The 14871-nt window shown below is 38.4% G+C and overlaps 1 protein-coding gene across 12 annotated transcripts in view; it reads right to left on the bottom strand.

Annotated features, from left to right (window-relative positions):
• The window catches only part of NPAS3 (neuronal PAS domain protein 3), a gene marked incomplete at both ends in the record, with an annotated part of 849875 nt that overhangs the window by 229817 nt on the left and 605187 nt on the right, over positions 1-14871 (bottom strand). For all 12 annotated transcript variants that reach the window (XM_084241063.1, XM_084241067.1, XM_084241068.1 and 9 more), the window contains one exon: positions 644-733. In XM_084241063.1, coding sequence (XP_084097189.1) covers positions 644-733 — 90 coding nt within the window. The remainder of the gene's footprint in view (positions 1-643; positions 734-14871) is intronic.

The raw sequence follows: 14871 nt of genomic DNA, 5'->3' as shown, positions 1-14871 counted from the left end.
ACCAAGAACAGCTAGGATTTTCTCCCTGGCCCCATCTGCCTCTATCTTCTTTTCTTTTAACCTCTGACAAACACGTGTGAGAAATGAAACTGCAATAATGAAAGACTACCTAATTTTATGAAATTTTACTGCAGCGTTAGGAAGCATTTGCAAAGGTAGCAAAATAGATCCTTGCTGGAACCCTCCCTGCAACACATTTTAATGGTCTCTTTCAGCATTTCTTGACTCCAAATGACTCCCTGTCATTGTGTCAGCTCCCAGGATAATGCAGGGTCCTCCATAAACATCCAGTAATAGGACACAAGGGAAGCACTATTAGTGTGTCCCTCTTCTACAGGGCACAGAGGTTTCAAAGTTCAAAACAACTGAAAGGAGAAACTTCATTTGTTCTCAATAAATTAATAATGATCCTGGGGGTGGAGGTGGGGGTGGAGCAGGACTAAAGTTTTGAGCACAAGTTTATTCTGAATGTTCTGAACTGCCATAAAATTTTCTCACTGACTTTGTCAGAAGAGTCAGGTAGAGCCATTAAAGAATAAATTTGATAATTCATGCTAAACAGAGTAACTGTCGAAGACGGAAAAGCACTGAGGCCGAAGGAGCTTTCACAGTTGCTGTCAAGAATCTAAATTGTTTTACTTACTTGTGAGAGGCCCAGGTAGATGGAGACGGTTTCGGAAATGTACAAAAATTTTCCTTCTTGATTTAGTGCAAATACAAAGCCATCCAGAGACTGCAGGAAAAAAAAATATACAAAAAGGTTAATATCTATGATGATTTAAATAAGGCATCTGATACAAAGCAACACAGTGAATTTAAGTCCATTTTTTCCACTCTATAGCTCACAAAAGTCCTTAGAATTTTAGTATTGCATTGTATTATACATGAATAGATTAAAGGTCTGAATTAAGATTGGAAGTTTTTCTTTATTTCAGGGACTTCCTTATGTCTCTGTCATTTTGATCAAGATACAGAAAATTCATGTATAATATCAGGTCATGCTGATTTTATGAGATCTTGCCTTTATTTATTTATTTATTTATTTGGATATAGTAGTTACTGAGATTAAATCAGCAAGATTCGCCATTAAATAGCTGAACAGGAATGGAAATTGTAATGAAACGAGAGAAAAAAGGGTTCCAATACGAAGCGCAAAAGGAAAAGCAGCACTAGAGCTACTATGGACATCAATAATTTGCTAAGTAATAAAGGATTATGCTCTCCTCATTCCCAGTGCCTATTGTGTTAGAACAAATAGGAAAAGTCAATACATTATGGGTGAATGTTTATAGGCGGAAACCATACAAACTGTAATCCTTTTTTGCAAAACTCTGTATTAAAGTTTTATTGTGATATATCTAGTTTCTATTACACCTGCTGAAATGGGAACAGCAGAAGAAAAAAAATAAGAAGGATGCTACATATCATCTGTAACTCTTGAAACCTCAGTTCACTTTCCATATGGAGGGATGTCTTTTCAGTTGGACAAACAGTGTAAATCATGGACTCTAACTGCAATTTACCACTCAAATTGAGAATAAATTTCTTTCAAATTTTTACAACTCGAGTGCATTTTATGCCCTCTATAATCCTCATGTATTTTGGTTTTCTTTATTCATTTATTTTTAACCAGGTAGACTATGAGTACGGCTTAAACAGGAAAAGAAGTTTTAAATATTAGTGGTGTTCACAAAGGTTGTGAATTTGGAATATAGTAAATTATACTGGAAAGAGGTATGTGGTGGGTTAAAGACATAATTTTTAAATATAGAAAAGTGGAAGAAACACTGTAAAATTCAGTTAGAAAAATACACTGCCTCAAACCTCAGCAATGATATGAATCTCCTAAAATACTGAACTTTGGGGGAGATACATATGCTTGTATATATTAATGTGTACTCATATAAATATATGGGAAAATGTATGTATCTATGTTTGTATGTATATATGAAATTTATTCCATCCTTGCTGATTGGTTTTCACATTCCCACTGGTCAGAAACTGTGGGTAGCCCGTGACCTAGTCCTCGGATTTAATATATTCTGAAAACAATTCTACAGTCACATTGCATTCATTGCTCCGCAAGAAATCAAATTATACAATAGACAAGCTTTTGGTCAAGATGTACAATGATAATAGTTCACACAAGTGGTAAGCGCTAAGCATGTATTGTCTTTAATTTTCAGAAGATCATTTGACGTAATTATATTATCATCAACCTTATATGTATAAGGGAATCAAGGTTTAGCAAAGTCAGGCTACATGACTGTCTCTAGTAAGTGAAGGTGTTAGGATTTGAACTCTGACAGAGAGTCACTAAAATGCTTTCCATTGATAATAAATTCTCTAACTGCTGTGTGTAAATTAATAAAGAGATGACTTGTCACAGCATTTCTGAAGTTAAAATGTTTATATTCCCAGGCTGTCGGTGACTTCTTAAAAATCATCACTTGTTTTTAAATGATTTATTCTAATGACAGAATCATATCATTAGGAGTAGGGGTCAAATGGGAAGGAGGATAACAGAGTTCCTAAGTCATGTCTACCAGAGGTTTCCTGATCATCTGTGGTCTATAATATTTCCCATGGAACCAGTTGTGAGCCAGGGAATGAAATGTTGCCTAAGAAAATCCAACTCCTTACTTTTGACGCAACTTCTAAAGCCTACAGAGCCTTACAAGAATAGTGGTACTTTACTTTCAGCCAGTACAATGGGAAAGAAGTTTTATTTGTTTAAGTTTGAGAAGGATCTCATTTTAACCTGTCTTCACGTCAATCAAGAAGTCTCCTGAGGATGCTTCATGAAGATAAGAAGTCCACCCTTCTCCTGCCCCCTCAATCCCTCTACCTGCTGGAGAAAAGGGCCTGGTTAGATTTTCAAATCAACCTAATAGCCATGGCCTGCTAGACAATCACAGAGAGCTGTGTGAATCACTGTATCAAATTCTGAACTTTCATGGTCAGGTCAGAGAGACAGCACAGAGAGAGATCAACAGAGAACTCCTGTGATAACAAGGGTCAGTTGGAAGATTAGTTGGGAAGAGAAGAAAGGATGGTGCAGTTGGCATAAAGATAATTGCCTATACTCTGAAATTTCATTTTACAGGTGAAGAAACTGAGGCACAGAGGCAAATGCTGGACATGATCATAAAGCCAGCTAGTGGCAGGGCCAGGATTAAATCTCCTGCACTCCTGTAATATTATTAAAGCATTTATGATATGGTATGATCCTGGTTGGCTTATCCAACTCCCAAGGAGATGGAATTTCTCAACAGTGGGTGCTTCATTCATCTTTATCTAACTAATATCTAATAACTGCTCAATCAAGTCAGTAAATCTACTTGTACTACCTAGACTTTTCTTATATTACACATGCTAGAAGACTAAGAGGAGGGGCAATTATTTTTCCCAAGAGTCCTATTTATGGAGCTATTAGAGGATGTGCAGGTTCTCATGCCACAGTATGGGTTATATCCTGATATTTGGAAGATCAGAGCTAGTCTAGATTCTCAGATAGTTCTCCAAATGTCCAGTACAATGCATTCGTCACCTATACATATCCTTGACTTTCTCGTTAAAGGTGATTGTGATTTTTTTTTTAAATATGAGGTTCAGATCTCACGTATTTACAAAAATACTAGAAAAGGTTTGGGCATCATAGCAGGGAAAAGGAATATCTGGAGGCTAAACATCTGATGCTATTAAGCAGCAGCGATCTAAGAACTGGCCAGTTTTGTTTGGCAAAAACAGGGGCTTTGACACATGTTCCAATTTCCTGGTGAGATTAAAATGAGTCTATGTCTACATGACACAAAGCATCCAGTCAATTCAATTAAAAATAACAGCCAATTTGGGGGGGGGAGGGAAAATAACAACTCAGATTAGTTGTTTATCATCACAGCCATAAAACAAAACAAAACAAAACTAGTTAAGCATAGCTTTCCCTTTTATTCATATCATTTCAATTATATCTATAGTGTGAGGTGAATGGCCATAACTCAGGTTTGATTACCTTTCAAATAAAGAGTGGAAGATGAAATAGCATCTAGAAGATTGAAAGGATACTCTGCACACAGCTGCTACCTTAGAAGGCAGGGTCATCCCTGTCGACAATTAGCTGTATTTTGCTGCATAGAAAAGTTTTAAGAGTAACATCAATATTGGTTCAATGTGGGTGTCTTAGTTTTAAAAGGCAGGAGGAGGAAGGAAATATTCAATTCATTGAGTCCTGGGAACCAAATGTGATTAATCTGAAAGTTCTGTGGAATTTTTTAAAATTCTAAATTCAGAAAGTCACCATATACTGAGCTGTTTCCATCACTGCAGGCTACTTTTTAATTTTTTTTTAACTGCCCACTGTTTTCAACAGGAGCCAATTAAGATTCTGGGGTCAAAGGGTTAATTACATCTTCTTACTCACTATGTAGAATTTTCTGATTATTAACTAAGGTTGGATTAAGATGAAAAAGAACCTACACAAATGTTAATGCTAGTCTCTCCTTGAGAAGATTTATTATAAAGCCATGCTGAAATCTATCTGCTTTCCTCAAAGCAGATGGAAAACAAAATCTTAGAAGAAACAGTAAAACAGACATTTTAAAAGCATGGCAAGTATCTGATTTATCAAGACAGTTTTCTTATTACTAAAACCAGTTCTTAGCCATCCCGACAGGACTGATAGGAGATTTCCTTTGTCACATCCCAGTAAGACTATGAGGTGCACATGCAGGAGTGAGGCTTGGATACGGAAGTCAGGAGTTATAGCATCTCTGAATAATAATGCTTGTAATTATAATTTATATCCCCTGACATCGATGTAACATATAAAGTGTAAGACAGAGTTTCTTAACCCCAAAAGCTGAGCGCCTCTAACAGTATTTGTCAAATGCTGAGGTTATTTCCTTGCAGGGTATGAAACTAACTATAGCTTGATGATTGAAAATATACTAATGTTTAATGCATTGTGCTAAATGGATTTATATTTGTCAAAGTAGTTTTGTCTCTGCTTTCTTTTTCTTTTCCTGCATATTCCACTGCAGCCAAATTTCACAGAGTGAAATCTTACTATGGTGCCCTTCTAGGGACAATTTTTATGTATATAACTACTCTGCAATTAGTGGCTCTTTCTTCCACATTCCAAAGCAGTAGAGAAAAAAAAAATTACCCCAAACTCTTTTCCTATGACCTAACTCCAGTTAGAGTGAAGAATTACCAGTAGGGTAGGTTATTTTAATGACAGATTATTTTAAACTAAGCCTTCACCATCTGTTCCACCCCCTAATTATGAATGCAAAAAGAACATATTTCACAATTACATCAGTAAAAAAGTAAGATATACGTGATTTAAATGCATGCATGTGCTCCATGTCCAATGCACCGTGCATCTGTGATGTTCTTCTAATTCAGGCTTAGATTATGGAGAAAATACTCATACATGACAGAGTACAGTCTCTGACACGCTCAATTTTGCCTGCAAACCCAGAGCTTTTCATTGTTATGACATAATTCTGTGAGGACAGGGGAAGAACATGAATTTGAGCAAAGTGATCTCCAGTCATTAAACAAGAGTCTTTTACAACTGCTAAAACACTTTTGTTGTTAATCAGGAGAGGATGTGTGAGAAAATTGCTTCTGCTAGCTGAGCAATGGGTTAGTATCTGGAATAGGCAAAGCTGCTCTTGAACTACACCTCCATCGTCATAAAGAGGCCAAGTGAATATGCCAAGCAAAAAGAAGCTTGGCCTGGAGAGTGAGGACAGGACTCCAATACCATAAAGGAATTAGAAGGCAATACATTTCTTAATTTGGGGGGTTTGATAAATTTGGGGAGCTCATTAAAATGCCATATTGACCTCTGATTGCTCTCTGGAAGTGATGCGCTCTGCTCACACATACATAGGTGGAATTCCAGCTACTTCAAGGAGAGCTGGGTGAGTGTCCAGAGTACCCATATGTATCTGTTTATGGGGAAGGAAAAGATTCCCAAGTTTCAGCTTTGCAATTTGAATTTTAACAATCAGGCACTATGCAGAAACAAAGGCCTTATTTTAGAAAAAGGAATTTAATTCAAGTATATTTTCTCAAAGTGGATAAAAGAATACATGAAAGGTTTAAACTTGTATTTAATTCTTTTTTTTTATTTATTTATTTTTTAATAGAGGCATGTTTTTATTTATTTATTTGTTTGTTTGTTTTTTGTTTATACATGCACTGGGTACAGTCAGAAGCGCGGGAGGGTGAGAGAATTCACCAGAGCCAGAGCGGGGAGCAGAGCAGGCAGAAGGACCGAAGTACACTGCTGAGGGGAGCAGCGGGCGGCAGGAGAGGTCTGCGCGCCATTTGGGACCCTCCTCCGGTGGCCGGGGTGCAGCCGGGGATCAAACCGGCGCCGCAGAGGCCGCGGGCAGCTTCGCAACCCAGCGCTCAACCGCTGCGCCACCGGGGAGGCCCTAAACTTGTATTTAATTCTTAGGAGTTCCCCAGAACTTTCTGTCTCCTGCATCTCTTCCGTTGCCCTCCCCTTCCCTTAATGAGCCAGTAACAGGGAGGATAACACACCTTCACGTTGTTAATAAATGCGTACCAAAAGTCACATGTCTCCAATCATAACACCAAATTGCAGAGTTTGGTCAGATCTCAGTTAGGAATTCCAGAACAAACCTTGATGCCTCAAAACACCTTTCTTAACACTTTCCTAAAACACATGACTCTAAACATCTTAGGCGAAAAAACAGTGCAAAGAGGCAGTTTCTCTTCAGTTCTTAGAGGAGGGGTACCCGAATAAAAGTGGAAATGTTGAGTTAGTGAAATATTGAAACATGAAAAGAACAAAGACATCTGCTTTCTGAGCAAGGAGATCAGGTTTTGCTTCTGCTCATTAAAATTCCATTTTGTGGGAGCTGTGTATCTAAGTGCTGACCTTTTTCTTTGGGATGTTAGTTCAAGCCTTACATCCAGCCTTGAGGGATGTAGATTTCTTGATTTGAACATCCAGCCAAATGGACTGCAGGTTCTGGTCTAAAGACAGGGTGCAGCATTTAGTGGAATCCCATGTGGCTGTGTCTCTGAGCCACCAGGGGAGACATGCAGGGGAGACCAAGACCCCGCTTGGATGATGAGGAGCCACATCCTGCACACAGTGACTTTTACTTCAAGGACAAGATTCCCATGAGCCATTCTGAGGAACAAATGTTCACTGGAAAATGAAAATGTCTCCTGTTTGCATATGTGGCATATTAATTTACTAAAATCTGCCCTCTTCAGAATCCATGAGTGAATTCCTTATTGTGTATTTTCCTCTTTGAATTCAGAGTTCTATTTAAAGTTAAGGGAGGGATTCCCATGTTGGCAAGGGTAATATAAACAGCACATAGTATTAATCCTACTTTACAGATAGGGGAACTGAGTTTCAGTGAAATTAAGTATGTTGCCCAATGTCACACATCCAACATGTGACAGAGCTAGGAGAGACAGATTCTCTGACTGTGTTTTCTCCTGCTTCTGGGACTACCTGCTGATATTTTTGTTGTTTAGACCCATCATAACTGCTCAGAGTCTATGCTTCCTCCAGCATCTCTCCCCACATAAAAAAGTTTTCATGTTCTTATTGTTTAAGTGTGTGTGATGTATTCAGAAAGCACCTACCGAGTGCCTGCTGTGTACCAGACCTTTATTAGCTGGGGTTTCGTAAAAGTGAACAGGATGAGCTCCTAACTCATGAGGTGCTTTCTTAAAGACCATCCATCTGTGTGATCTCAGACTAAGAAAATGAGTCAAAAATTCAATTTAAGAAACAAAACACCACAAGAAAATGACAATTTCCAGTTTGGGATAGCTCAACACTTTGCAGCCCTGTCTGATATCACTTCTAACATTCTGTACTTAAGGTGGAAAAGGAATGGGCCGATGGCATTTGTATGTTCTTCAGCTTTACTGAGGCTTAACTGTGAAATGAAATTGTATAATATTTAAGTATGCATGGTGATTGAGAGATGCATGCTCTGTGAAAAGATTCCTCTTATTTAATTAACATACTTATCACCTTACATATTTAATTTTTTGGAATTTGTAACTGTACAGTTAAGTGACTGTTAGACCTCAAGGAAATCCCCATGCCTTAGAGGAGGTAGAGAAGGGACACTACAGTTAATAAAAAAAAAAATTGGCCAAGAGGCTCACACCTCCCAATAGGCAACTGCAAACAGCCCGTGGTGCATACCACCCCCCGCCCCTCGTTCCTATGCCTAAGTTCCTCCTACAGACTCGGATTTTTCTTTCCTCTCTGGTATTATACATACCATTTAATACAGAAGTCAATGTGAGAATAAAATTGACTTTACAGGATTTCTTTTACAGTCATACAAGGTCAACTCACAGTGCTGTCTCCATAATGGCTGGTTATGATGTGAACCTGGCTGTTTACTGGGCAGTGGGCAACTTTAAAACACGGGCTTTTACAGAGAAAACAGTAAAAGCTTTGTACATGCATTCCTTCAGATAAGAAGTTTGTGTCAGGGGTAGTAACAATGATTAAAGAACCCTGTAATGAATTTAGCATATTAAGAGACCATTTAGAGGCCTCAGATATTAATCTGGTATGTTCATATGAATTTCATTTCAGGAAACATTTATTGGTAGGGAAAAGGTATTAAAAATATTTGTACTGAAAGGGACTGGATTGTCGCTAATATAGTTGGCATGGACTGAAATATGTTTCCCCCAATTTGTATTTTGAGGTTCTATGTGATTGTATTTAGAGACCCAGCTTTTAGCAGGTAATTAAGATTAACCGAGGTCAATGGATGGATTCTGAATGTGAGAGAATTGGTGCCTGAGAAGAAGTGGAAGAGCATGCACCCAGGGAAGGTGGGGAGAGTGAAGTAAGAAGGGAAGAGAGTTCCCATCAGAATTCGACTACATCCATACCTTGATCTTGGACTTCCAGCCTCCAGAATTATGAGAAACTGAATTTCTATGATATTTTGTTAAGGTAGCCTGAGATGACTAAGATAGCCATTTAGATATTCTGGTTGGGGAAAATGTTTGAGTCATAAAAAGCTTTTTAATGTTAATTTCAGGAAATCATTGTAACTAGATTCTCTACTCTTTTCTCTCTATATATGTATAATTAATAATTAATTTTTACTAGACCCACATAAAGCTATAAATGTGATGGACTGATAATAGAAACTAGCATTTGGTTCCAGAAATCAGCAATGTTGAGGATTGTTTTTGAAACCTTTTTCGAGTAATTGCACCTCTTCTGGGTCCTACATTTATGATATTGAAATCTTTATATTGGTTTTCTGTGCATTCCAAATTGCTTCATTGCCTTAGCTCCATACAAAGCGGAGATGCACATTTATGTGAAAATCAATTATTCTGATGGAATTGGGAGCCTGGTCTTGAAATGATCTTGGGATAAAAAACTTTGTTTACTACTTGCTATATAGTTTCTCAGATGCTTTGCCACTACTTTCATTTCAGTTTACCTTTTCCTGGTGAAAAGGACCAATGTATATTGCTTGTCCACAGAGCTCTAATTTTATTCAAGATTCCATGGAAATGCTTATGCAGTTATTCCCATGTTCCTATTTAACACATGTGAAATAAGAGACTGTAGATGTTCACTGTTTGCTAGCACACTTGCAGATATCCAAGGTATAATAACTAATATCATGAGAAATCTTCAGAGGATTCTGTAGATGGTGGTCCTTTGAATTAGGGTAATTCAGCATGTGAAATTTTCTAGGAACAAATTTTCTGGGTGTAGATTAAAGCAGAGGTGCTTGGCTGTATATCCTGACCTCTGCCATGGTTGAGTTCAGGAGTGGAATGGACAAGACTGGCTGGCACATGCGCTTTTTAGTATTGGTAATTTTATGGGATAGAGCTATTAGTAAGTTAGAAAATTAAATTCTGGTGTTTTCTGGCCTCCCTGGTGGCACAGGGGTTAAAGGCATGGCGCTGTCAAGCTATCAGCAGCCACTGCAAGAAGCATTTGATCCCCAGCCAGGGAGCTAATGCACATGGCACAGCAGACCTCTCCTGTCTCACCTCTTGCCTGTTGCTCCCTTCAGCAGTGTATTTCAGTGGTTCTGCCTGTTCTGCTCCCTACCCTGTCTCTGGTGAATTGTCTCACCTCCCTCCCCACCCCTATACCCCTGGCCTACACCCCAGTTCTTGTATGCATAAAATAATTCTTTTGAAAAAATTCTGTCATTTTCCAGTGACTTCCTAAAGTGAAACTTTTTTTTTTTTTAAATCTGAAAAATGAGATGGCATTTCCTCCCCTTTTCTGATATACTTCAATGACTATCCTGACAGGAATGAATTCTACCGTTGAAAAGTAACTGGCTATTTTATGATTTGACTTTTCAGGATCAAAAGGGCTTTAACCAAAATCTTAGTGAGATTTAGTAGGAGTCATAGGACCAAGGCTGTCTACAGAGTAGTCACAAAAAACACAAAGACAAAGTCTAAAGTGACTACATTGAGGGTAAAACCAAATATGTTGAGGTGGTTTGAAGAAGGTAAAAATGCATTTGAACTGTGGGTAATCTGGGCTTACCATATTCATGCCATTCAGTGATACCACATGAGACAGCAAAAATAACACACTCAACCCTTTTCATTTTAACTATTTGATGAGTCAAATAATCACTATGCCTTATTATTTTTCCTTTGAAGTAGGTGTTTACATTTGTTGAAGAAGATTTAAAAGGTATACCTCCGCCTTGAAATCAAAGTTTTTACTAGAATACATTATGGATGTCAAAAGGCAAATTACATTCAAGGCAGGAAATGTCACTAAATAGTCAATTTTTCAGGATCAGACCCATTCTATAAAGTTTAAGATTCATGGCCACAACTTACAGATAAATAAATTCTAATGTGCTCACATATGTTCTTATAATTACCAAGAAGGGATGGATCATTTCATGGAGCTTAATGATGCCAATATAAATTTCCCAGAGAAAAGGAGTTTTTGAAAGGTTTTACCCAGACATAATCTTTCCTTCCCGCCCTGTCCTGGAGAGCTATCATCACATTAGATCTTCCCCCTTCTGGGCTTTTTCAGTGAAGTCAGAGGCCGATAACTGATATCCCCGATACCTTCCAAGAATGGCAGACTTTGTCATTCTGCTTATTCCTATGTGGCATGGTGCACTTCTGATGGGCAGGGAGCCTTTACAGTGCACTTTAGCCTGGACTATTTGGCACAGGTTGCCACAGAACACTACAGCTACAGATGTCATTTCACCTACCACACTTGAGGAATCACTACCTAATGTATTTTCAGTGTCTGAGGGTCATGTGGTTTTCCAAAGTTGTATCATAGTCATAATATTATATACCCTACAAGGGATTTGCTATAACAATAATCTAGGTTATGCATGATCCATTCAAATGCACTGATGTGCCAATTCACAGTAATTCCAAAAGAAATTTGCAGTTGGCCATATTGATAATTCATTCACTAGAAACCTTGAATCAATAGTCTCAGTATAATTCTAATGTGCACAATGGTCCATTTCCTCACTCTTTTGAGTTAAATAGCTAAAGATATGTTAGAACAAAAATACTTTGAAAATGGACATATTCTACCATTCAATGCATTTGATGAATGGCAGTCCACCTCTCAATGGTTATTGGACTTATTAAAACTCTATTTCGTCTACAGAATTTATAGTGGCCTCAACCATGCATCCTTATAATACCATCAGCAACAACTCTCACCTCCCACTTAGTCTTCCTCAACATCTATGTCAAAAACCTCCAAATTGCCAACAACAGTGATATGAAGGGGATAAGCACATTGATTAAATTCCAAGTATGATTTTTCACTTGGCCCTCTGCCTGGTTTCTTTTTTAAGACTGCCGATGTGAATTAATACATATTTTTTATTACAAGAATGGTATTTTTCTCAATTGTACAGAATCCCAAAACAAGACGATCAAGAGCATCACAATGAATCAAGAGCATCTGAATGAATTTCCCAGCAGCATCTACATCTACCACACGCACTCTCTCACATAAGCTTGCAGAATTAGTATTTTTAATGAAGCTCTAATAATTTAAACGAATCCCCATTTTACTGGTTTCTTAGATATAATTTAGGTATAAGTAAGCACCAACCTCCCAATGAGTAATGGTGCCTGGAAAAAAGTGGGGAAGTGTAATGTCTGCTAGGGTCACCTGGGTACAGAGGGCACAGGTTTGGGGTCAACAGCCTTGATCCCACTTTTAAATTCTCATTTCAGGCTCCTTTTCCATTTCTTTTATTTCCTTTTCACTTTCTTGTCTCCTTTAGCCTGTTGATTACACTCTGTATTCAATCACTTAGTGAAAGAGGTACTGATGGCTGTGGAGGTGGGGTGCTGTTGGTGGGATATGTGCACTGCACTCCTGGCAGTGTTCTCAGCAATCCAGTTCTGAATGAGGGTGGATATGAAAACTTCCCTGGGCAGTAAAACAATGATGGATGTGCTTGTAGAGCTGATTCATGCATGTGTAATAATTACTAACAAATTTTTTACAGACCAAGAACAGCTCCAAATTTGTGGAGGCTAGTGTAAACTTTGTTTCTTTAAATATTGGGGATAGATTCCTTTTGCCTCCAATGAGATTTCTTCATTCTAGCTTTGACCTTTACCAACAAGTAAGATTTGTTTTATTGTCTTGCTTGAGGGCTCTCCTTAGTAATAGGATGACCTACTTTAATTTCTACTTAAATGTCTCACAGGTTGGAGAGTGACTTCCCCTAAAGGATTGAGCCCCTAAAGACTCAAATTGGCCTCTGTGCCCTAATGGAAGACTTTTATCCCAAAGCAAATAAAAAATATATTAAGGGTTTTACAAACATAACCTTAAGCCTTTATCATTTTCTGTATGTTCCTTCTATTTTCATTATAAGTAATCGCACTTGCTTAAGACATTTGCTGCTTCTCTCCATCAGTTTTTATCCCTTTCCTTGTTCTTTTTGCCATAACACATGCCTTACATGAAAATGTATAGTCAATATTATTTTGCTTTTTCCTAAAACACACACAGGCATGGCCTAATGGGTGTGGCCTAATAGCACACAGAAGACACACTAAGGGGTCTACTGTATTGTATGTTGGCACAAGTTTCTGTGCTTTATTACCATTCTTAACTTCATTTGAGCTAGTGAGGTCACAGCAGAATAATGAGGGATGGGTAATGTTATTATCAATATTCTATAGCACAGCAAGTCCAGCATTTCCATAATCTCAGCAAGGTAAAAGTAATACCACTTCATAGGCAATGAACAAAAGAAACTTACTCCTTCATGTATTTCCAAAAGGTAATTCTCCCTTACACTGAGTGCCCTTAATACAGCAGACTGTGTTATCTCACTTAAAATTTTTAATAACATATGACCTACAATCATCATTTTGAACAGGCTAAAACCCTTGTCTAAAAGACATACAACGTAGAGTAAAATCTATGGGTTCTGATGTGAATCATTTATGTTTGCCTCTTCAAGGCCGAAATCTTGGATTATGGGAACATATGTAAGAGAATGGTCTGTATCAAGCTATCCAGCAATATTTCAAAGGAAGCACAATACTAATACCCTCTTTTGACATATTTGACATATTAGAAAGTTTGAGTGAATTACTCAAGAGTATATAAAGACTTAAATACTTTGACATGGAAGATGCCAAGCAAAAGGAGTGTATGTTTGCTGGACGATGCAGCTGAAACACAGGACCACCCCACCCCCCATGCTCCCCCACTCCATCCACTTCCCAGTAAGAATGCTGACACAACAAGCTAACCAAGTAGTGTAAAGAAAACAAATCCTTTTCCACATTTTCCCCAAGGGTCTTTCTGGGTCCATAAGAAAAAAGTTATCTGGGTATCTGGGTATCAGCTAAGGCCCATGTGAGGCACAAGAAAAGGCAGTTATTGGGCCTCCCCTGGTGGCACAGTGGTTGAGCACTGGACTGTGAAGCTGCCTGCAGCCTCTGCAGTGCAGGTTTGATCCCTGGCCACCGGTGAGGGTCCCACATGGAGCGCAGGCCTCTCCTGCCATGCCCGCTGCTCCCCTCAGCAGTGTATTTAGTCGGTCTGCCTGTTCTGTTCCCCGCTCTGGCGAATTCTCTCACCCTCCCGCACTTCTGACTGTACTCAGTGCTTCTATAAATAAATAAATAAATAAATAAATCTTAAAAAAAAAGGCAGTTATCTGAATTTTAGGGAGAGATTCCTGGCCTTGTTAAGACATGTGGGAGAGGAGGCTTTCAGTGTCAGATATCTAATTTTATAGGAGCCCCAAAAGAAGAAGATTGAGGTAGATTAGATTTCTTGGGTAGATAAACTACTGAGATCAGGGTTCCTTGATAACTGCCAAGGAGCACATTCTATAGCTTTCACCAGGAGGGCCTTGTGTCAGATCTTGAGAAATGATCAGTGATGTGGATATCCTGCCAGCTCATGGTTCACAGCCCTACAGTATAAAGGGGTTTCTCTTAATTCCACCCTCTAGTCACCCTCAACATAAGAGGTATGCATCTTTCTTAAAGCATAAGGTGTCTGGTCAAATTCAGAGGGCCTCTAAGATTTGGGGCAATTGTAGAGAAGACTGGACGATTATGGCCATGTCTCCTCAATTCCTTCAGGGAAGCTAGGAAGCCTATGTGGCCACAGCTGAACAAATTCCATGGCTAGCTTTGAAATGAGACTACTACAGATTTTTCAGAGGCAGCGTGTTGTGATGAAAAAGAACACATGAATTTTGGACTCAAATAGACCTTAGCTGGAATTCTGATTTTGCAATCTCACTGTTTTCTCATATGAAAATGTGAAGGCTAATATCTATACATTATTCTGCTCAATAGAGT

Source organism: Talpa europaea, assembly GCF_964194135.1.
Source record: "Talpa europaea genome assembly, chromosome: 8".
In the NCBI taxonomy this organism is placed as follows: domain Eukaryota; kingdom Metazoa; phylum Chordata; class Mammalia; order Eulipotyphla; family Talpidae; genus Talpa; species Talpa europaea.
This window is presented reverse-complemented; position numbering and strand designations above follow the sequence as displayed.